This window comes from Centroberyx affinis, unplaced genomic scaffold (genome assembly GCF_046629955.1).
Source record: "Centroberyx affinis isolate AG114_WGS23_722 - 3 ecotype Tasmania unplaced genomic scaffold, CSIRO-AGI_Caff_v1 ptg000623l_1, whole genome shotgun sequence".
NCBI classification, from domain to species: domain Eukaryota; kingdom Metazoa; phylum Chordata; class Actinopteri; order Beryciformes; family Berycidae; genus Centroberyx; species Centroberyx affinis.
Window position 1 is genome coordinate 40,594 of NW_027279252.1, and position 22,305 is coordinate 62,898.

At 45.7% G+C, this 22,305-nt stretch overlaps 3 protein-coding genes and 1 long non-coding RNA gene across 5 annotated transcripts; 3 read left to right on the plus strand and 1 right to left on the minus strand.

Moving 5' to 3' along the window:
* Positions 1-691: 691 nt before the first annotated feature.
* LOC139643544 (ATP-dependent DNA helicase Q5-like) lies at positions 692-3,202 on the plus strand. Its single transcript, XM_071518712.1, has 7 exons — positions 692-828; positions 1,062-1,183; positions 1,281-1,802; positions 2,459-2,558; positions 2,642-2,753; positions 2,854-3,016; positions 3,116-3,202. The coding sequence occupies exons 1-7, from the start codon at positions 735-737 to the stop codon at positions 3,200-3,202; spliced, it is 1,200 nt and encodes a 399-aa protein (XP_071374813.1). The 5' UTR covers positions 692-734.
* Positions 3,203-3,287: 85 nt separating this feature from the next.
* LOC139643545 (uncharacterized) lies at positions 3,288-6,758 on the minus strand. Its single transcript, XR_011695083.1, has 3 exons — positions 6,293-6,758; positions 4,492-4,610; positions 3,288-4,357 (listed from the first exon to the last, which is right to left on the minus strand). It is a non-coding gene; the product is annotated as an uncharacterized lncRNA (long non-coding RNA).
* Positions 6,759-7,581: 823 nt separating this feature from the next.
* On the plus strand, positions 7,582-13,059 carry LOC139643539 (ATP-dependent DNA helicase Q5-like). Its single transcript, XM_071518707.1, has 13 exons — positions 7,582-7,598; positions 7,740-7,961; positions 8,108-8,204; positions 9,018-9,054; positions 9,191-9,249; positions 9,906-9,976; positions 10,104-10,194; positions 10,306-10,485; positions 10,764-11,398; positions 11,485-11,530; positions 11,610-11,837; positions 11,952-12,024; positions 12,110-13,059. Exons 1-13 carry the CDS (start codon positions 7,582-7,584, stop codon positions 12,232-12,234), a joined length of 1,881 nt encoding a protein of 626 aa, XP_071374808.1. The 3' UTR covers positions 12,235-13,059.
* A 1,020-nt stretch (positions 13,060-14,079) lies between these two features.
* Positions 14,080-21,277, plus strand: cdr2l (cerebellar degeneration-related protein 2-like). 2 transcript variants are annotated; one of them, XM_071518720.1, is made up of 6 exons: positions 14,080-14,158; positions 18,483-18,595; positions 19,340-19,488; positions 19,859-20,023; positions 20,315-21,056; positions 21,096-21,277. In XM_071518720.1, the coding sequence occupies exons 1-6, from the start codon at positions 14,080-14,082 to the stop codon at positions 21,249-21,251; spliced, it is 1,404 nt and encodes a 467-aa protein (XP_071374821.1). In that variant the 3' UTR covers positions 21,252-21,277. The 2 variants fall into 2 exon arrangements, with proteins under 2 accessions (XP_071374821.1, XP_071374820.1); XM_071518719.1 differs by having other exon boundaries at positions 20,315-21,277.
* The last annotated feature ends 1,028 nt before the right edge of the window (positions 21,278-22,305 follow it).

The window sequence follows — 22,305 nt, forward strand, 5'->3', positions numbered from 1 at the left end:
TTTAATATGAACCACCATCACGGTTAGGTTCCACAATATCACATTAAATGTGGTGTGCTAAGGTTACTCTCTCAAGCTCAAGCTGATGATCAGTTTGCCAGTATGAATCTTACATCACAGCACACAGTATGCACCAGAAGCAGAGGATGCATACGAGTCGCACAGATCCATGAGAATGGCTCCTGAGATAAGGGATATAGGTCAGACTCTTGTGACTTCATTGTTTTAGGTCATTGGTTTAAGTAAGATAAGGCTTTATGGGACTGAGCGTCAGCTGACATCATCTTGATTTCGGGTGAAATGGCTGATCATTGTTTCTGTTTTAGCAACTGAAATAAGCAAACAGAAATCACATGCGAGCAAATAATTGCCGCCCGGGTCTTCTTGCTAAATGACAGACATGACCTGCACGCGCTCAGCTGTGATTAACCACAAGGCGTGTGACAGCTGGTCCAATCAGAGCTGCAACACTGTCACAAAATATGACCACGTGGCTTCTCTTTTTGTCGCGAGGCTGTTTTAGTTTGCAAATCTAAAACAGAAAAGGAAAAGTAAATTAGAGGGAAATCTCACATGGGATCATTAAACTCACAATTTATTAAATGTTGGTCTTCTCGTTTGTGCATTGGCATTCACTTTCAGTTTATTTACGAATGTAGTGATGTCATCGACATGCGACGACGACAGAGAAGTTTGTTTTTAAGCTGCCTATGAGTTCCTCAGTCAGATAGGTGATGACAACCCTAAAACAGGCTTTAAAAACCCACTTTGGGTTCGACAGCTTTAGGTCTAAACTGCAGGAAGACATCGTCAATGCGGTCATCAAAGGTACTGGGCGTTTTATTTGTTTACAATGTTAGCTTATCTCTTTGTTAAGTAACGTTAGCACACGTTAGCTGGCTGACGTCAACTCCATCTGTTGTTCGTCGTTAGGTCTAATCGCATCAGCAAGCTGTCATGTTACTGTAATATGAAACAGAATAGCTGTATTACCACTCACAGCCTGTTGCCAAAGAGTAAATGATGCCACGGTGATAACTGGTGAAGCTGTGCTGTTGCAGGTGACAGGGATGTGTTTGTGTGCATGCCCACTGGAGCAGGGAAGTCCCTCTGCTACCAGCTCCCAGCAGTGCTGGCCGAGGGCATTACCCTGGTTATATCCCCGCTAATCGCTCTCATTCAGGTTAGTGTGTCTCCATCTGTACTATTCCACTTCAGACTGTTCAAGTAACGTTAGACGAAACAATAGCCAATGTCTTGTGTTGCTTCTATACTTCTAGGACCAAGTGGATCACCTCAGGGAGCTGAACATCCCTGCTTGCTCCATCAACTCCAAGCTCCCTGTGGGCGAGCGCCGCATGATCCTGGCTGACTTGGAGAGCGAGAGCCCAAAGCTGAAGTTGCTCTACATCACCCCGGAGATGGTGGCCTCTCCCTCGTTCCAGCCGTGCCTGACGGGCCTGTGCTCCCGCAGCCTTCTCTCCTACCTAGCTGTGGATGAGGCTCACTGCGTCTCCCAGTGGGGCCACGATTTTAGGCCAGACTACCTCAAACTGGGCAACCTGCGTGCCCGCATGCCGGGGGTGCCGTGTGTGGCGCTGACGGCTACAGCACCCAAGAACGTGCAAGAGGACATTCTTCAGTCCCTGAGGCTGCGCTCGCCACTGTGCTATTCTACACCAGTTTTCCGCAAGAACCTGCACTACGATGTGATCTATAGGGAGCTGCTGCAGGACCCTTACACCCACCTCCATGCCTTCATTAAAGAGGCTCTGGCGCTGGGCAGCGGGCCCGAGGGACAGGTTAGTAGACTGGACTTTGTGTGGTGCAGGGATACTGTTTGTGGCACTGCTCCTCTGCTCTGGCCCTCATCAGTCTCTATCAAGTTGGTGGAATGATAGATCTCCTCCTTGCTGGCCCTGATTGCTTGGGTCTTGCACTTAATCTTTCTATTCTTTGATATATTAGAGAAATGGAGAAAGAAGAGGGGATACAATGGATTTTGAGTCCGATTCCAATATTTTCCAACCCATATCTGCTGATACCGATATGCATTTTTGTAAGAATGCTGGTACAAATACGGGTGCAAAATGGGTTAAGCCTTTCAGACATGCCTAACTTAAAATAATTAAGTGGTTTTAAACAAAAGACCATGTTAGTTTTATTCTGTTGCTAATTTGACGGTTATATTAAGTGACACACTCCACTAGAAAAAAGGTCACAACAATGTCAATTCCACAATAGGCTAAATACTGGCAGTAAAAATAATATCAGACCGATATTGCTTTTCAAAGCTTATATATCGGTGCATCCCTAGAAAGAACAGCTTAGTTGAAAGGATAAAAGTATCTGTATTCTTTAATGTGTAAAATACAGACGGAACAGTACCGAATGCCTATGGACAGTGATAGTAAGGTTTCCACTCTACCATTTCCTAAAACTGTGTGATGTTTGTGAGCAGGGTTGTGGGATTGTGTACTGCCGCACCAGAGAAGGCTGTGAAACAGTGGCTTACCAACTGACTAAGCTTGGAGTCTTGGCCAAGCCTTATCATGCAGGTAAGACAGTGTTTTTTTAAGTTCACTGGTGTAGGATTTGCATTCGCATTTGGGCTCAAGTGCTTGACTCTGTGCTGTTATAGGTTTGAAGGCGGGAGATCGTACAGAGGTGCAGAGTGATTGGATGCAGGGTAAAGTGCTGGTTATTGTAGCCACCATCAGCTTTGGTATGGGTGTGGACAAGGCCAACGTCAGGTAAGGCAGTGAATCTGGGTTTTTTGCAGTATTTTCATAAACTAGGACTTTTATTTGAGTTTGGGTTTGCACATGTTAACATTTTTTGTAAATTCCACAGGTTTGTAGCCCATTGGAACCTTGCTAAGTCCCTGGCCAGTTACTACCAAGAGTCTGGGCGAGCAGGGAGGGATGGACTGCCTTCCTCCTGTCGAACCTACTACTCCCCAAGAGACAAGGAGCAGATGAACTTCCTCATCCGCAAGGAGGTCGCCCGCAAACAGGTCAGCACCACATCAGGCAGCGGAATATCATCATAAGGAGATCCTATGATATTCTGCATCATTTAAAGGCTTGTGAACATCTTTTGGACTTGTCTGTAGGAGAAGCGCGGCTCTGCAAAAGAGGCGGACAAAGCGGCCATCACAGACTTTGAAGCCATGGTGTTATTTTGTGAACAAGAAGGGTAAGTGAAGCACACACACACACAAAGTGTAATGTCACTTTTTGTTTATTGCATACCATTCCAAGTGAATGGTATATTCTGTGGGCTTCAAATCACCAATTCTATTCAGAAAATATAGAATCATATAGTACACCATTGTTTCTCAGGTAAACATCATTTCATGCAATCATCAATTATTTTTTTTCCTTGTATATAGAAAATATACAGTTCTGTACAACATAACTTTAATTATATACAGTATATACCAAGCATTTTTTTTTTTATCATGGTCCATTTCTGTTTTTGTACAGCAGAGGGCAGACTTGATCTCTCTTTCAGGCTTTTTGTTTTCAAGGAATTTCATTTCAACATATCAAAGTTTGGTAATGGCAAGCTCTTCCCCTTTAGGAGGCTTTTACTCAGTCTAAACTTGACTGCCATTGTCATCCCTTACAAATATAGCAGAGAGAGGTTTAGAGAAACACCAACAAACCAACTTGGCTTTCTCTCATATCTCCCTGTGAACTTGCACTCACTGAACACTTTACATTAATTTGTGCACATTTTTTTATTTACATTCCATGTATTTGCCTGCATTATTCAAGATGCTTTCGGGGAGGCCCTGCCCTTTTCTCAGGTCAAAGGCGGCATTGTTGGTCTGCAGAGTCCAGGGATGCTCTGAGGAATGTTGATACTCCTGAAAGCCTGGACGCTTTAGCGGGTGTGTTTGGCAGCCTGTCAGGACATCCTCCTCTGTGTTTGTCAGGTGCCGTGTTATTCAAGGGCTGGGCCCCTCTAGAGCCACTTCACACACCCTGTATGAGGCCCCGTCGCTCACTGAGCTAGAGGTCTACAATGCCTGTCTATGAAGGACTTGACCGTGTCTCCCTTGTGTGAATTTTCACTCGCTCTGCAGGACTCCTCATGCCTGACAGAGCTGCAGAGAATGCCTGTTTTGTGTATATAGAGGACCTTTGAGCATTTCCGGCCACCTGAGTTGTGTCTCCTGTGTACGGGGCCTGATTTGTTTGAGAGTTAGACGTCCAGAGAGTGCCTGTCTAAAGATTTCTCTTTGTGTGGAAGAGTACGTTTGCTCAGATGTGGGGCCCCTTGGTCCTGGCCTTGCGACAGCAGCAGCAGCAACTCACACAGGACAGCACTGCCATGAGCACAACGACCACTATGGGAGAGCACAGTAACAGTATCATTGGTATAATCAATCCGATCTATCACAGTAGATCATTGACAAAGGCACGTGACCAGGTCAGCCACTGAGAATATGAGAGTATTTGGTGTAAATGAGGTGGAACTCACAGATGAAGGTTAAGAGGATGAAGAAGGCCCCCAGCTCTACAGGGTTGGCGTTGGGCAGACCCTGCAGCTTGGTCCATATCTTGTTCAGGAGGTTCAACGTCTCTTCTTTGGCATCCATCCTAGGGAGGCAGAGCAGCACTGAGGTGGATTCATTTGCAATCAAATGGTTATGTTTCAATTTTAGCTGTTTTGCACAGTTGCTCCTCCGTGTTCGTTGTCATCAGGACACAAGGCTTGCTGCTTGCCACTGACTCTTCTGACTGGGTGAGATGATATTGTTGGTATGTTGACACGAGCCAATATACTGGTTATGTGCTTGTTGTTTATCTTTGAATGTGATATAACACTAAATACTTTCCCAATGAACTTGCGGTATCCTAAGAGAGAAAGTGGGAGGATTACTTAGAGAGAGAGAGACAGGATTTTACTGCCTGGGAGTGTGCAGATATAAAGCATGTGGTTTTTCTGGCCAAGTGTGTGTGTGTCTGAGAGTGAGTCTGTGTACCTGTAATAATATAGGGGAGGTTTCAGCATAACTAACTAACTCTCTCTGTTGAACTGTGGGAGAAGAGAAGGCTTTCCTGATCTCACTGTCTTGGAGGACAGACATTTGCTTCATTGTGTGTTTAGGTGTATAGCCTCATATGAATTTTGTTACTTTACCGGGTGGTGTTTGAGTGTCAAGTGATACAACATTATTTACTTTCCTCTGGGTTGCTGGCAGTATTGGTGTGCTCTACGGTAAATTAAATAGCACGGGGTGTGACAGCTTTTGGTGCCTGGACAAGATCCTGCTCATGTAAATTACCTGCTGATCACTCTTTATTTCCCAGGCTCCCCTCCCATCAGTATCTATATCTGGATCCACCCCTTTCTATTTATTGCTAGAACTGATAGACTACATGTTTAGACATATTATACCAGGCCTACTCATTTTACTTTTCTGTCATGCAAACATGATTTTTATTGCATGTTAGTTTCTCCCTTTAAATAGCTGAAAAACACTCTGATTGTGCCACTACTGTAATCAACTCAACAATTTGGGCTACTCATCAAGAGAAAGATGAGTTCAATTGACAATAGGACTGTACTGGTGGGTGTGAAGTGTAAACAACAGATGCCAGACAGTAGATTTAGTCAATAGCTCTATCCTGTCATCAACTTGCATTCTTTAATTTGAAATATTGAATTCCCACTCATCCTGTATGCATTGAATTGTGAAGACAAAATTTACTCTTTTTTTTTTGTATCTCACTTTTTTTTTGGTTGTTATTTTCCCCTAAGGTAGACTTCTGTCCCATTAACTCATTGACATTTCTGACGTCCATGCAGTGATAGGATTAGTACTCAGTTCTGTCTCCGGTTGCATGTCTAACATTATCATTTACAGCCAGTCTACCCACAGTGAGAAACTTCTTAGACATCCAGCCGTTAGAAATGTCATTAGAATAATAACTACAGCGTATCCCCCCCTCTCACCTTAGTGTCAGCTAGTTTCACTTCTCACGGCATATTTACACCTAACAAGTCTGCTACATATGCTGATCTGACTTTTAAATGCATTCCTCACATTCTTCTGGTCATAGGTTAGCATGCTGTACCTCTCCTATGCTCTGTCTCTCAAACTCTGCTTGCACGGACACGGACACATTCGCAATGAATCCACTCACCTGTGAGAGTCTTTGTAGTTTTCGTACACTCAACCAAGCCTGGGCCGATTTTAAAGAAATGACAACAGCACTCTCAGAAGTAAGCAGACCAGTCGGTGAGGAGGAGATGCAATAAACACGGCATATCTTACCTGAGGGAGTGAGCCTGAGAGTTGTCTTCTCAGAGAGCGTCTGTCTGTGTGTGTGTGTGTGTGTGTGTGTGTGTGTGTGTGTTTGTTGTCTGAGCCTGCAGTACGTCATCCAGAGGAGGTGTCCTCAGACTCTGTCTCAGCCCAGCAGTCAGGTCAAGATTAGGGTTAGCAGGGATAATTCCTACAGCCGTCTTGCAGTGAAACCTTTCCAGCTGTCCCTCCTTCAGGCCCCTTTTACTCTTTCCTTTCTTTGTGTCTTCTCATCTTGTCTGTTCTTTTCTTCAAGTGTGCTCTTCAGCTTTGTTGTCCTGTTTTTTTTGTGCCAGTGATGGCTGTTAATGGTGAAACACAGCTATGAATATCTTCGTTTAGAAAGGACCCCTGCTGTGGTTTCGTGCCATTTGACTGTTATGCCTTAGTTTAGTTTGTCTACTACCAAGGCTGGTTTACAATCCTCCTTGCGAGTGACTGTTGCTTCAGAGTGTCTGTGTGTGCCTCTCTCTGTCTGCGACTCTGTCTTTCCCCTCCTCCTTTGGTGAAACTGCACCCCCTTTCATAGCTGTAGACACTGTGTTTCCATTTCCAGCGAGGTAGTTAGTATTGGTGTGTTGTTGAAGTGGCTTGTCTAATGGGCTACTCCCTAGAGAGACCATGTGTGTGCCTGTGTGAATATAGGCTGTTACATAATATTGGATCTGATACAGCAGCTAGGCCTGTTTATGAGGAGGAATCACAACAATCACATCAGGCATGTGATCAGGAACACAAAAGGCAGGAAGACGGTGATCTTCCATTAGAAATGCATTGGAGTTATTTGTCCAAAACCCCTGAAAACAAAACAGAAAAATCTCATTCCAACTCAATATTGAATTCGCTTTGATATCCTCTTGATATCAGTCAAGGCCACACAGTTCTAGATTAGTGCCTCAGTTTCTGTAAATTACCCCAACGAGTCTGTCAGAACGTCTTGTTCTCTCATCATCAGACTAGTCCCTCAATATGCAAAAAAGCCTCTGTGCATCAGTCTAATGTCCTCACACTCCTGTATCTCTTAGAATTAGCAGGGTGATTGTCAGAGAACTTTTTGATTTCATGTGACTGGGGAGCCTTGTTTGACTTATTTGACAACAGAGAAGCATTGATCATGGTAAAGGGGGATGGTTACACAATAGCTCATCGATCAATGATGCACTAGATGGTGTATCCAAATAACACCCTGTGTATGATGGTGGGATATTTGCTATGTGCCCAAAACATTATAAGGCTTGATCTTTTCTTTTAAATACAGAATGTCAACTGCTGGACTGTAGGTCACATTGGCTCCAAACAGCTCCATAGTGTACTGAGCCTCTTTCCATCTGTTTTGCTCGTTTATTCTATGTAGCCTGGAACGGTACTTGCCCATGTGTGTGTACATGTTAATAACCGTCTCTTACCGTCCCATCAGCTGCCGCCATGCTACCATCTCCAAGTTCTTTGGGAACCAGGCGCCAAACTGTGCCGGTGCCTGTGACTTCTGCCGTAACCCCAAAGCGGTTCGGGCCCAGCTGGAGAAGGCGGCTGTCCTCAGCACCAAGACCGGAGCGGCTCAGAGCAAAGAGCCCAGGGGTCCGTTCGGCTTCGACCGCGACCTCTACGCAGGAGGAAGGAAGGGCTACGGGTTCGAGAGGTACGGGAACTTCGGCGAAATGGTCTGAATTTATCTGGAGTTGATTTGATTTGTCCCAGTGGGAGTTTATGTTTTTGTAGCGTTGTTGATTCAATCCTGATTGGTCATGATAAGTCTGTAGAATAATGCCAGAATCACACCTTTAGGTATGATGAAGAGGAGGGTGGAAGTGGCAGTGGTGAGGATGATAAGAGGAAGAAGGACTTTAGCGACCTCTTCAAGAAGCAGATGAACATGCGGAAGGTGAATCATCATCATCATCAACACACACAAACTCTTGAGTTCTTCCCTTCAGAAATGTATATTCTCCTGAAGTCGACTAATCTCAGTGGAAAAACAAACTCCATCCTAGTGTTTCTGTTTTCTCTCTACATCTGGCAGCCAGCTGTGGGCAGGCAGGAAGGCAGGGGTGTTTGGGGCCCCTGTAAGTAAAGCTTGTGGTAAATCACTCCCACATGTGCAATGGAATTGGCACAATGCTGTAGGAAAAAAAAAAAAACGGTGATAAATATTATTCAGCAGGGCCAGGTGGAGCTTGCCCAAAATGCATATAACACTGATCAATACCAGTGCTTGTTAAACCATAGCCTGGAGAGCAAAGCATCTCTCCGAACAACAACATGCAAAAAAAAGCCACATAAATGTTTTTAATTGTGTGGCATAAACAACAAATAAGTGCTAGTTAGCCCTTCTAGGCCTGTGATGGGAACGAGGCCGGTGTTGCCCCAATCCCCCACCACTCACACCCTTATTTAAATCTCCGTAAGTAATCATGACAACAAAAAACGTGTTGAATTGATCTACTGTGTTAAAAAGGGTTGATTTGACAGTCAAGGGGTTTGTGTCTGGGGGTGGAGGTGAACACCGAAGCACACAGAAGGTGAGAGGTGAGGCTCGAGAGGGGGAAAGGTGGAGTAAAATATTCTAGAATGTCTCTCCTCTTTAACAACGCTGCCGACACAAAGACTGCTTACACTGATGTGTGCAAATTCTGTTGTTTCAATGACTATATGAATACCAATAGTGCCGTTTCTTTCTCTTCTGTTGTTTCTTTAGGGAGGTGAAAGTCACAAGGAGGACTTTGTCCCCCCAGGTAGGCCCTACATTTTGCAATTAAACTGCAGAAAAAAAATGTACAGACTGAGTAAAAGTTATTCTAGATTACCAGCCGGCTCATGTTTGAGTTCACGGGCACTGCGTTCTCATGCAACTGCTGTTCTGATGTGCAGATGATGCCTGTCCGCTCAGAGAGGCGAGCAGCCAGAGGATCCCCAGGCTCACTGTGAAGGTACACATGGCACTTTAATACTGCAAACACATTCCTCATGCTGGTGATATCAATTAACACATCCGTAGGAATTCAGTGACTCGAGCATCATGAGATGTTGATGGACACAGTGTGGCCATCATTTCAGCTGAGCAATAAAACAACAATGATTCTAAATTGGTTGTTATACCGCTACAAAGAAAAGACTCAGACTAGTTTCAAATAATATGCTGCCACCGTGTGGCTCATCTGTGTATCACAAATTAATATATTTTGTACAGTAGAACCTAGGAAACCGCCTGTTCACCAAGTGAGCATAATGAGCTGAAAAAGAACAATAGAGATTTTCAAAAGATATTTTCTATTGATTGTGCTTTGTTGGTGGAATTATCTTGATAATACATAAAACCAAAAAAACATTTTAATTTAAGTATAGAATTTGTCTGAATTGAGGTGAATACACATTTTAGATCTTTGTGGAATTTCACTAATTTTCAGACGTTTCTACTAATTTCCAAATGACCTGTGTTCCTAAAGGGTTTGAATACATATGGTTCTTCTGCTATTAATAAATCTATGCATGGTAATATTTTTTGACACATTTGGACACTTTTATTAATAAACATTAATTTGGCAGTTATTATTAAATTGTAAATCACATTTTCATCATATTTCAGGCCAGGGAGCACTGTCTGTCCCTCCTGCAGGAGGCACTACACGGCCACCAGGGGGCAGAAGACACATTCAAGTATTGACACACACACACAACTCAAATACTATATGTTGATACATTGTTGAGTTTATTGCAGACATAAATAATGTTTCCCCACACTCACTGTACTTTGTCCTTCATCTCCTCCTCCTCACCCTCTCAGTGACACGCTCTCCTTGGCAGTGGATCTTGAACATGAAGTCTTCAAGAGAAACAAGTCCTCCAACTTGTACAGAGCTGCTGTCCTAAAGAAGGTACCTACGGACTCTTCTGCCCTTCACAGTGTTATCTATATTATCCTATACAGTGAGAACAGGAAGATGTTATGGTAAAGACAGTCGCCTAACTCGTCTCTTGTTCTGAAGGTAACAGAGATGAAGAAAGGAGCACCTGCTTCAACAGGAGGAGGAGGAGAGGATGGGACCAGCAGCAACTCCAGCAAGACCAGAGAGACGGAGTCAAAACCCAAAGAGGAAGCAGCCTCCTCTTCCTCCTCATTTACTGAGGAGCTGCAGGGGTTCACATCTGCATCCCAGATCTACTCAGTAAGCTGATGAAAGGGGGTGAAAGGGGCTCTTGGGCCGCCTGCTGTATGAAACACTCACTGACCTTTACACTGAGCTAAGCAGTTGACCATACACAAAATACATTATCCTCCATTGAGACCCAGTTTCCCCATGGGGATCATTAAAGTTTCATCTAATCTAATATTAGTAAAATGCGAGCAGTAATTCATATCAGGTGAATTCTTGGAGCTCTGGGCCGTGCGCTATCATTCGTATCGTACATGTGAACATGTATTTTATTCCTATTTCCCCACCAGATGAAGCGTAAGAGAGTAGGGGCAGGCCTGAGGGGCTCCTCCAACCCCTTCCAGACTGCCAAGGAGCTGCTTAACTCCTCCAACGGGGAGAGTGCGTCCAACAGAGGGACGGAGAGCGGCGGGTTCCACCCGGACGGCCCGGGAGGCTCTCGAGAGTCCGCTAGTGAGGCGAAGAGGGAGAGGAGAACGGAGACGAACGCGGACGCGTCCTCAGCTGTCACGTCATCCATCAGAGCCAGAGCGAATGCCGTCGCCGCCTCCCTGAACAGCCCGACCAAGGGAGGCAGAGCCCTGAGCAAGAAGCAGCAGAAGCTGGCGGAGGCGGCCAAGAACTCCCGCAACATTTCCCTGTACTTCGGGAAGAAGCAGACAACGGAGAAAAACCTGGAGCTGGAGACGCCGAAGGGACTTCACGCCGACTCTTCTCCGACTCCTGTGGGAATCCAGCAACACTCACCCGCCGCTATGGATGCAACTTCTGTAGAGACCAGCTCTGTAGAATCAGTTACTGAGGACACGATCCAAGCAGAAATTAAAACAGAAGTCATAGTTATACAAGATGATGATGATGAAGGGGAGAAAGCTGTGAAGCTGGTTCAAGAGAAATCTGAACCAGATATGAAGTCCACCACAGAGTAAGAGGCCGTTAGCGCACCAGTTTATAAAAACATTGTCAATCTTCTTTTCTTACCCTAATAGCATTTTTTCCTCTCTCACACAGACAAATTGTACTTGAGGAAGAAGCTAAACCACCTCTAATAGAAAGGGTAGGTGTTTCCTGTCTGTAAATACTAAAAGAAAACAATATTTCCTTCACTGTGACTGACGTAAATAATGTGTGTCCAGCTGACAGATGAGGTGAAAGCGGACAGGGAGTCGTCCCCTCCGGCCAAGCGCAGCCGCCCGCCTAAGGAGCAGGGGAGCAGGAGGAGGGTGACCTTTAACCCCAACGTACAGGAGAGCATACTGCACTCTGTCAGCGAGCCACCGAAGCCTGTGACACTGAAGGAGGTGGCTGATATTGTGGTGCGCTGTCTGGATCCGTTTTACACTCAGGGAAAGTTTGCCACCAAGGTGAGAGAGGCACAAACTGTAGAAACTCATGATGTTATTGTCCCTCATGCAATGTTGTTAATGATTTATTGTGTAATATAACTAGTGTTGACCTGTTCCTTTTTCGGGTCGTAGGAGCTGTTCAAGTCATTTGCCCGCTACTTGTCTCACCTTCTTGCAGAGGGCAGGAGTCGGGGAAGAGGCCAAGGTAAGTAGGGAATAACAAAACGCTGAATCTTGTATATTGTTGGGTGTGATGGGCTGTATTCTAATGCATGTGTTTGTGTCCACAGTCAAGGCGGAGGCCAAGGCTCTGATTAAGAAGTTCTTCAGCAGAGTGAAGCGCTGTGAGAGCGAGGCGGACTGGAAGCAGCTTAAAGGACCTCACAGCTCCGACGCCACCGAGAAACAGGAGTGACGGGAAGGGAATCATAGCCATTTCAGGGGTCAGAGACCCTCCTCTTTGTCAGTGCCTGTGCTTCCCTCGTTCCTGTGATCTCACCGTACAAGGCTTCGCCACAGAGCCTCCGATGACCCAGCTAATTTGCTGCTAGACTTCCACTCTTTCCAGCCTCATTGCTGCTACAGTAGTGCATCTCAATAACGAAGCAATAAAACATGTGTACTATATACAGCCTGACTGCTGAGCAGAATGAGCCCTCCGTTCACACTTAACGCTGGACATAAACCAGCCGCTTCTGTGTTTGGCGGGTTAGATGGCGGCCAAGACCCAAAATAAGGATTGTTTCAAATCCTTTTACTGCTGCTATATTGTCTTGGGCTGCTGGACTGCGGAACAGAGAGCAAGCTAATCCTACAAGAGCTATAGACATGATGTAAAACTGTCTAGTCTGTTTGTCTTGTCTTTAATTTCAAAACTGTAACTGAATGCCCTTTTATCTTTTTATGTTGTCTTGATACTTATTCTCATAGCCTCAGCAATGAGACTGGCAATGACGGAATGTTTGCAGTAGGATGATTTTTTTTATAAATAGGATAAAAGGTTTACCAACACGGTCTCAAATGAGGGAAATGTTTCTTAGCTGTGTGCCGGCCTGTGTCTGTCGGACATTGTGGTTCACTGTGTGCCTGGTAGGAACAAATGAGAGGCCGTGGTTCTCCGTCTCTACTGAGTCATAACGAAATCCAAAGAGTACTTGAAGCAATTAATTGACACAAAACCCCTACTGTACAGAGATACTGAATAGCAGTACTGTTTGCTCCTAATTGTTTACAATAAAGTCCATGCTGAATATGCACAGACTGGGCCATCCATCCCTTATTGTTGATTTATTAATGCCATCTAATCTCTTTCGAACTGGACAATTAAATGAATCTTATTGGTGCTCAGGGAATCGGAGGGATGGGAAGGGAAGAGATGTCGCCGCCGAGTCCGCTGGTTAAGGGGCGTGTCCGCGAACAGCTGGACGCTACGTAAGCTACAGCGCGCATGGAGAGAATACAATGACGTCACCTCCAGCGGTGCTGCCTTCAGGTGCGCCTCGTATGCTCCTACGTCCCAATGTCGTGAATAGGAGCTGACGCGCATTCAGGTGTTTTTAGTCGGAGGTCGGAAATAATCACAAAATAGACCCTAAAGCAGAAATGAACTGTTTTGGTCGCAGAAGTAAAAGGAGAATTGCTTTTTTCTTTTTTATTACCCAAAAGTTGTTGTTAACGTTACTTTTACCATCAGTTGTTGACACAGCCTCCATGCGCTGTCACCCCCCATCCCCCCAACCCAAGACGCCCATGCCCATGTCACATCTCAGCAAATAGGGATAACAGAAATTTCCCACCCACCAGTCTTTTGTCGGGTCGTTCATGTACGCTCCAAATCGTAATTTCAATATTTCCGATAGCACATGAACGCAGCAACATTTGGCCACTGAGCTACGAGCGAGCCGAGATCCCCCCAGTCTGCAGGCCTAGCTGCACATCAAAGACTGAGGGAAGAAAGAAGAAATATTTTGGCATTCGTCTACAGCTGTTGTTCAAAAGAGGTCTTTGTTGCTGCCAAGCTGTTAGTTATGAACGGGTAGTCTCCACTGGTCTCACAAGGATCAGATGTGCTGATGGTCTGGGAGCAGGTGCGCTGCCACCGGGTTTTGTCTCCCAGGAAATTTCTCCCATCTCCGCTGAAAGGGTTACACCTCAGGAGGCTGCGCCGTTGATGTTTTTTTTTTTGCTCTTCCGGGCGAGCCGTCGGAGAATTAGGAGATCACACCGCCGGTGAACGAGTCCGCCAGCAGACCGAGCATCGATGCTTCGTGCAGGCAGGATGGAGGAGTTTGTAACGGAGGAAGAGGAGCCATGGTACGACCAGCGGGACTTAGAGCAAGGTGAGCGGAGTATCTACACTTGAAGAAAATTGCTATGATATAGTGACATCATTTCTGTTGCTGAGTTTTGTGAGGAGTGATCACATGATGTGACAATAAACACAAAACCCCCCCAAAATCTTCGTCGTTGAACGCTAATTAGCTTGGATTTGGGGTTAAACGGATTAATGCAGAAACTGCAGCAAATCATTAAGAGGAGGAGGTTGTATGCATTAGGAAATATATTTTATGCATGAGTGCACGCACTTTGGAAGAGACACGAGATGGTAAGTATTGTGCATGACCATAGAGGGAGCAATAAAAACACTGCATGTGAGCCTCTCTCTCTCTCTCTCTCTCTCTCTCTCTCTCTCTCTCTCTCTCTCTCTCTCTGCTAGACCTCCTACTCCTTGAGTCCCGAGTTCCCTGCCCTTCATCTCTGCTCTCTTCCCAATTACTCTGATCTTGTCAGCGATGTTCCCAGAATAGCCCCAGTGTGTCTGAGTGAATTTTGCCTTCCTCTCATCCCAGCCCTCCTCTCTTCTCAGGATTATATATATATTTATATATATCCACACTGTAGTCACCCTGGTCTCTAAAATGCTGAGTTGTGGGTCTGACTGACATGGAAGGATGTGTGAGCAAGTGAGCAGCACCCTGACATCAGCAGCGGTGTGTGTGTGTGTGTGTCTGTGTGTGTCTATTGTGAGTCAAAACAAGTAGGATGTTCTGGGAGAGAAATGCTGAACATACCCAGAATACCCAGAAGTTTTTGAACAAAGAAAGGACTCATGGGGAAAGGAGGGCAAACTGGGAACTGGACACAGACTCCATGTCCAATTGTCTGTCTGAAGAAATGTGGTAAAAACAGGATTAGAAAGTAAGGATTGCTTTCAAGATGCTGTCACACTGTTATTGCCTGTGAGCTTTAACATTCACATGACAGGCACAGGCAGGACATCTATGTGATTCCTTGAAAATGCCACTTCTCTCTATCCACATAGCAATGATTAGATATAGCTAACTCAGTTGAATGTGATTAGTGTTTGCCCTTCACTAACTGATTCATGAGAGAGAGAGAGAAAGAGAGAGATGCTCCACCTCTCAGCCCTTTCATTGATTATTACGCTGAGTGGGTAATTGTTTTATAGTATGATCTTGTACTAGCAGCTGGATTTGATTTGCAAAATGGTTTTATGGTTTTATGTCATGGGTTGTGTGTGATCAGCCTCGTTACTAATGACTAAAATGGATGCAATTTCCCAGCATCAGCAGTGCATCTCCTCACTGCCTCTCTGAGGATACATGAGAGTGTGTGTGTGTGTGTGTGTGTGTGTGTGAGAGAGAGTGTGTGTCCTTGCGTGGCCTGACCTCCACATCACCCCATCTCCTGATTACCTGCTGACCCACAGTAGAAAAGCAGCTTTGTGTCTCATCATCGCACTGTACATGGGCAGAGAGATGAGAGGCAGGTGGGTTCTGCTGTCTGTGTGTGTGTGTGTGTATGTGTGTGTGTGTGTGTGTGTATCTCATCTCAGCGTTATTCAGTATTGCGCTTGGAATCATTAAGCCTGGCTGATCTGATTAGGGAGCCCCAGACGGAGACCTCCTCAGTGGGGATCAGAGATTTCAGGCTTTGGGGTCAGGCACATTTTCTCTAAATACCCTCAGCGCTTACTGCTCCAAACAAACAGCCTCATACTACAGCGCATTCATATCCACGCGTTGTTTTGCAGTAAGCCCCCCGATCGCACTTTTGCCCCAGAAACGAGGCTGTTACGCAAGATCTCCCATTAGCCGGTCTGTTTTTCGGTGACCCCTGCGTTCATTATCATCTGCCCGGCATATGTAGTGCGTCTGGGCAGATGGGCTGCTGTGGTGATGTCATGCTTGTCCTGAGTGCTTCAGCTTCACACTCTGCCATCCGACATGAGACTTTACACATCAAAGGGCGTTCGAGAGATGCAGGCTCACACGTGCAGAAAGCTGTGACACACACGCACAAGTCTATACGAGGCCATTGTTGCATGTTGAGTAGATGATGCAGCCGTTTGTGTTCTCCAGGATGAGGAGAAGCTTTGCTGTGTGATGATGATTGAGGGTTTAAGGTTGGTTATGCCTCTCCAACATGATATTTTGTGTCTTTTGCTTTCTTTTGTTTCCTTGTGTTTTATTTGGTTGCATACCGCACTGCATCATTTTATCCTGTGATTGATTGTTGATCAGTTAGATCTAGGTAGGCTTGTTCAATCAATCATCTAGCTCATCTATTTGATGAGCTTGAACTTGATTATTTCCTCCACAGAGCCTCTTGCCCGTCTCATCCTTGTGCTGAAATACAGAAAATGGTTTTGTGGTTTTTAAAAAAAAAAAAAAAAAAAAAAAAAAAGCACCGACGTAAGATTACATAACCGAGGCTCGGCTCCAGAGATACTGTCAGTGTGTGTATATGCAGCACGTGTATTCCCTCGGGAATAGGAAGTGTGCTGGGACACAAACACACACACACACACACACACACACAGCTCGTTATCACTCAGTAGTCCAGATAAGTGTTCTGTATCAGTCACGCATTGTTGAAACAGGAAATTACAGCCTGTACTTCACTGGCAGTGATGGAGGCAAAAGTAACAACGCAAATGTGTGCAGTATGAGCTAATGAGGCTCGCTACATGTATTAAAGACAAAGTAGGGGAGTTCTTGTTCTATTCAGCCGTTCGGGATTATATGTACTTTACACACACACACATACACACACACACACACACAGCCAGCCAGCTTCTACCCCAGACAGGCCAACAGTAAATCATATCTGCTCCCTTGTGTTTTTACACCTATGATGAAGCGTTCTGCAGCTAGCCCTCTGTTGTGTGTGTGTGTGTGTGTGTGTTCCTGTCAGTGCCGACACCATACACTGTGGTGATAAAACGCTGCATTCATGCTCTGTAATGGAGGTCAATGCCTCTCAGTTTCTTCCTGTCTTTCCCCTCCCACTGCTATGTTGTTATGGGCTCCGAGTGGGATGGAGCCAGCAGGACTCTCCTCCTCCTACACAGTCCGGCCGGGCTTTCTCACCAGAGGAGATGAATAATGTATACTTCAAGCTGTGTTGTGAAAAAACAGGAGCCGAGGGTGGCTTCTTCTCTGGTTTTATTGCTGCTCAGGCTCCTGTACAGATGGCTCCAGGTTTGTTGCCCTGTATTGAAGTGATCCACATTCAAGCAGACTGAACACAGAGGGGAAATGTACTGTAGTTGTTGTTAGCTGCGTGGCCAATCATGTTCTGTCAGCATGTTATGCAGCAGCTGGTGCCGAGGGACTTTGGCGTACATAATATAGGCCTGTAAGCAAGTTTATTTCAACATCCGTGGAAGAGATGATATTTAATCAAAAATTTGACTCACACCACTCATAAACCACCAAGTAAATTCCCTTTTATGTGGGGAAATATGAGATTTTTTGGACTAAGATATCATGTTTTGTCTGTGGATGCTCATAATGTCCTTACATGACCTGCGTGCCTCTGCTGTGCCTTTTAGTAGCAAAACCTCTGCTAACTGGGTCTTTCCTCCAAAGACTCGTTCTCTCATCTTGGCTTTGTTGAGCTTCTTCTTGAGAGAGCGGCTTTAATTAGAAAACAAAGGATTTAAAAAATCTCCTGTACGTTGAATTGAATGAAAGGATTTTCTCTTGTGTTTTACATCATCAGTTAAGTTGATATGAAACGAGGAGGTTTAGCTTTCCAATCAGGATGGCCTCATCAAACATTAAGGCCTTTTGGTTTCGATTAACATTGAAAATACAGTTTTAAAGGATAATTGCAGCCCAGGGACCTATTTCCTATTTTTTGCCATTATGCTGATTGTTTGATGTGTTCTGACATGAACGCAGCATCCAAGTACTTGAATGATCTAGTTGCCAAATAGCTTGCACTGGTTAAAATATCTAATACCGCAATATACTGAAGCTTCAGGTCATGGATAATAGGAAAATCAGGTGTAGGCAGGTTTCATTGCAGTGAGTGTTTGGTGAAAGGTTGTGTTTACATTGGCCCTGTGGGTGTGTATTGGAGAGCATTATCCCTTGCAGCTGAGTGGTATGTAAAGTAAGGGACAAAATTTCAGAGCAATCAATCGGCAAAAACAAGGAAAATAAGGCCCAGGCTGAAAATAATTGGAATTATCCTTTAAGGCCTTTTATGTTTCAAGCAACGTAACATCTAAAGAGTGCAGGGCTTCTCCAAATCTTTCTTGGTGAAAACAAAAAGTAACACCACCATACAGTGACCTCCTCCTAGCACTCTCATCACTTTGTCCCATATATCTGACCTCCTTTCTTCCCTCAGACCTGCACCTGGCAGCAGAGCTCGGCAAGACTCTGCTGGAACGCAACAAAGAGCTGGAGGACTCCCTGCAGCAAATGTACATCAACAACGAGGAACAAGTGCAAGAGATAGAGGTATGCTGGTCTCCTCTAACTGAATCCTCTATGTGCATGTGTCTTACTAGTCCATGCAATCCAAATGGATCCAGTAGAACTTGTATAAAACACAAGTCTAAAATACAATTCATTCTCATTGTCCCGAATGGCCAAATCAAGCACCGCACAATGTTTGCGTTTCAAACTCTGAGCAGCAAAGTGCCTCTTGTCTCTGGCACAACCCGACTCCCCTTGATCTCGCATCAAGCCAATTATTGTAAAGCCTTGAGCGCTTTGAGGGGAAAGAAGCGGAGAGGAGAAGACGAGGACTGAATGCAGCTGCAGTAGAAACAGTGTTTACTCTGTGAGCGCAGAGGCAAAGGGGAACGCGCTGACTCCTCTGTCACACAGCCAAGTCTGCCACCTCATTACAGCTCAAAGACTCCACTCCTTATTAGTCAGCAGCCCGACAGCTCTCTGAGGATGAATGTACGCAACAGCAGCCACAGTACACGACTGTGATGTAATCACACCAAACAACGACTGACCGAAAACTACTTTGAGTCTATTACTGTCATAAATGTCTCAGGTGACAGTAATGCCACTTACCTCAAAATTTTACCATTATGTATTCCTTAAGAAATTTCCCAGTCAGTCACTAGCCTGACTTTATCTTACAGCCAAGCAGACAACGTTCCATTGTGGTTGTGTCTAGATGAACTAATCAAGATATCTTTAGTCACAAGTCTACTCGTTCTAATCTTGCACCTGTTGGCCCTACAGTACCTTGCCAAGCAGCTGGAGATGCTGAGGGAGATGAACGAGCAGCACGCCAAGGTGTACGAACAGCTGGATGTGACGGCCAGAGAGCTGGAGATCACCAATGAGAAGCTGGTGCTGGAGAGCAAGGCCTCGCAGCAGAAAATAGACAGGTGATCCGGAGCTGCCGCCACACTATACCACCACCCCACCCCACCACCCCACCCCACCTATAAAGCACTACTGCACTTGTTTTCTCTACAGCAATTTCATAATCATAAATCATAATCAGGGATTGCAGTTAATTTCAGAACATATTATTGGTCTTACAGCTGGCTAAAAAGATTAGATTTCTTGAATGGTTTCCTCTGTTCATTCTAAACATGCCCCCCCCCCCGTTCGTTTGTTCATAACAGTGGCTCACTATAGCTTTAGGAGAAAGGTATGTTGAGAAAAAGAGAATTAACTCACTTTACTGATGACGTAACAGGTATTGAACATACAAGTATTGTAACGTGTGTGTGTGTGTGTGTGTGTGTACAGGTTGACGGGCACCATGGAGACCCTGCAGAGTCAGGTGGACAGTCTGACGGCTCGGGTGGAGGAGCTGCGAACTCTGGAGGAGCTGAGGGTCCGCAGAGAGAAGAGGGAACGCCGCAAGACCGTCCACTCCTTCCCCTGCCTCAAAGAACTCTGCACCGCACCAAGGTTACTGGCTGTCTGCAGCTGATTACTCATGTACAGTATGTATGTATGGTAGAAAAAAAGACACTTGGCCTGAGACTTGGGTTTTGACTCCAAAGCCACATCAGTACAGGTCAAAGGTTTTGTTGTCATTTTATGAGATGAGACATTTTTACAGGTTTTGGTTGAAACGTATGACAGAATAATGAAAAATTTGTATGATTGTGCATTTTAAGTATTTGACAAAATGTGCTTGAAATCCAACTCCCATAGTGGTGTGACACATTTTTTTCTATCAACATTTTTTCATGTCAGGTATGAGGATGGTTTCCTGCTGGCCAACCCAGGCAGCGTGGACCTGGCAGAGCGGCGGCCGGTGGATGAGGAGAACGAGCGGCTGCGGGACATCGTCTCCTCCCTGCGCGCGGCCATGGCGGCGGAGCGGGGCAGGCGGGAGGGCGCGGAGCGGGAGTGCGCCGCCGTGCTGCAGGAGTTCGAGCGTCTGGAGCAGCGGCTCCTCGGGGCGGAGGGCTGCCAGCTGCGGGTTCAGGAGCTCGAGGCCGAGCTGCAGGAGATGCAGCAGCTGAGGAAGTCCCGGGTGTGTCTGATCGGGGGCATGGAGGACGGCCTGGAGACGCTGCTGAACAACGGCCCGGAGACGGACACCCCGGAGGAGGGCGCGGGACCGGAGGAAGGAGGCGAAGGCGGCGGGGAGGCGGCGGGCGCGGGGCAGCAGAGCGGCCCGGTGAGGAAGAGCTGCAGCGACACGGCTCTGAACGCCATCTCGGCCCGCGACGCCTCGGGCAGGCGGCAGGGCAGCTACGCTCTCCACGCCAACGGGGTACGCAAGCGGGGCATGTCCATCCTGAGGGAGGTGGACGAGCAGTACCACGCCCTGCTGGAGAAGTACGAGGAGCTGCTGGGCAAGTGCCGGCGCCACGAGGAGAGCCTGTGCCACGCCGGGGTGCAGACGTCCCGGCCCGTCTCCAGGGACCCCTCCATGAAGGAGTACAGCATGGTCTCCCCCGGGCCCTCCGCGTCGGGGGCCGTCGCCGCCGCCCCTCCCACGCCCCCCCAGACGCCCTCCACCCCGGAGGCCCTGGAGGGGATCAGCAGGCAGGTGGAGCAGGTGGACAAACGGCTGGGCCAGAACACGCCCGAGTACAAGGCCCTCTTCAAAGAGATCTTCTCCCGCCTGCAGAAGACCAAGAGCGACATGAACTCCACCAAGGGAAGGAAGACGGGCAAATGAGACGACGACTGCTACCAACACTACATGCACTGAAAGCAAAGGGTACAAAAGCCACAGACTCCTTTATTTATCTTAATTTATCTCACTGTTTTGATGGCTGCTTGTTAACTGTTTGGTCACTCATGTCTTAATGGCAGGATGCCAGTAGTCATGCAACAGGGAGTTTAATGATGCACAGTCTGCTGCGGATGCCTCCCTTTGCACTTGGAAACTAGCTCAATTCATTTTAAAACTGCCAGATGTTACATATCACTACATGGATGATTGTAAATGTAGTAAATTACTTGCTGGGTGGATAAAATGCCTTTTTTGAGCTACCATAATTGACAAATAATTAGTGCACTAAAGAATTTGTTTAGCCTGTCTTAATTAAGACAATCTAGTATGTGATGTAGTATTTGTAACTGAGAGTGAAGATGTGCTAATGCAGAAATTATATAACTATTGCCAGTGATTTTGTTTTCATTAACAATTTGGAAAACAGTGGTTTTGCCAAGTAATTAATTTCAAAATGAATACAAACACTGATGTCCACAGACTGAATCTAACTGTGGCATTGAATGAAAGTGGGCATGATGCATGTATCAATCTATTAAAAAAACGCTAAATTGATCTTCAACAGCAGGTAGCAGCAGTACAAACAAAAGCAGTACAAACTTCTGACCTTGAATAAAGGAAATTCAGCTTACAATGTTTAAAGAAGTAACAGAAAAGCTCTTCAAACATTTAGATTGAGTGTGTGTGTGTGTGTGTGTGTGTGTGTGTATATTGGTATTTCTGGATGTGCCATGCCTTCATAAATCAGCTGTTTCGTTGCCAAAATGCACTGCACAGAAATGTTGATTATGTTTGACTTAGATGGAGTTTTTTGTTTTATTTAAATGGGTTACTGTAACGTATTTGTTGATGGCACTGACACCTGAATACAGTGCAGAAGCCCTGTGGCCACAGAGGTGTATTATGTTTGTTTTTTTACAGCATGCATTATTACCTAAGGGGGCTTCAGCTTCCATATTTCTCTATTGCAGGGATTACAGTTGTTTTGATCGTTTTG

Bases quoted from the DNA above. Each gene is read 5' to 3' on its own strand.
- LOC139643539 (XM_071518707.1), top strand. The intron at 8,205-9,017 runs GTGAATCATCAT...TTGTTTCTTTAG, and splicing joins AGCAGATGAACATGCGGAAG to GGAGGTGAAAGTCACAAGGA. The intron at 12,025-12,109 runs GTAAGTAGGGAA...TTGTGTCCACAG, and splicing joins GAGTCGGGGAAGAGGCCAAG to TCAAGGCGGAGGCCAAGGCT.
- LOC139643544 (XM_071518712.1), top strand. From the start codon at position 735: ATGACAACCCTAAAACAGGCTTTAAAAACCCACTTTGGGTTCGACAGC. The intron at 1,184-1,280 runs GTTAGTGTGTCT...CTATACTTCTAG, and splicing joins CGCTAATCGCTCTCATTCAG to GACCAAGTGGATCACCTCAG. The intron at 3,017-3,115 runs GTCAGCACCACA...ACTTGTCTGTAG, and splicing joins AGGAGGTCGCCCGCAAACAG to GAGAAGCGCGGCTCTGCAAA.
- cdr2l (XM_071518719.1), top strand. From the start codon at position 14,080: ATGCTTCGTGCAGGCAGGATGGAGGAGTTTGTAACGGAGGAAGAGGAG. The intron at 18,596-19,339 runs GTATGCTGGTCT...TTGGCCCTACAG, and splicing joins AACAAGTGCAAGAGATAGAG to TACCTTGCCAAGCAGCTGGA. The intron at 19,489-19,858 runs GTGATCCGGAGC...GTGTGTGTACAG, and splicing joins TCGCAGCAGAAAATAGACAG to GTTGACGGGCACCATGGAGA.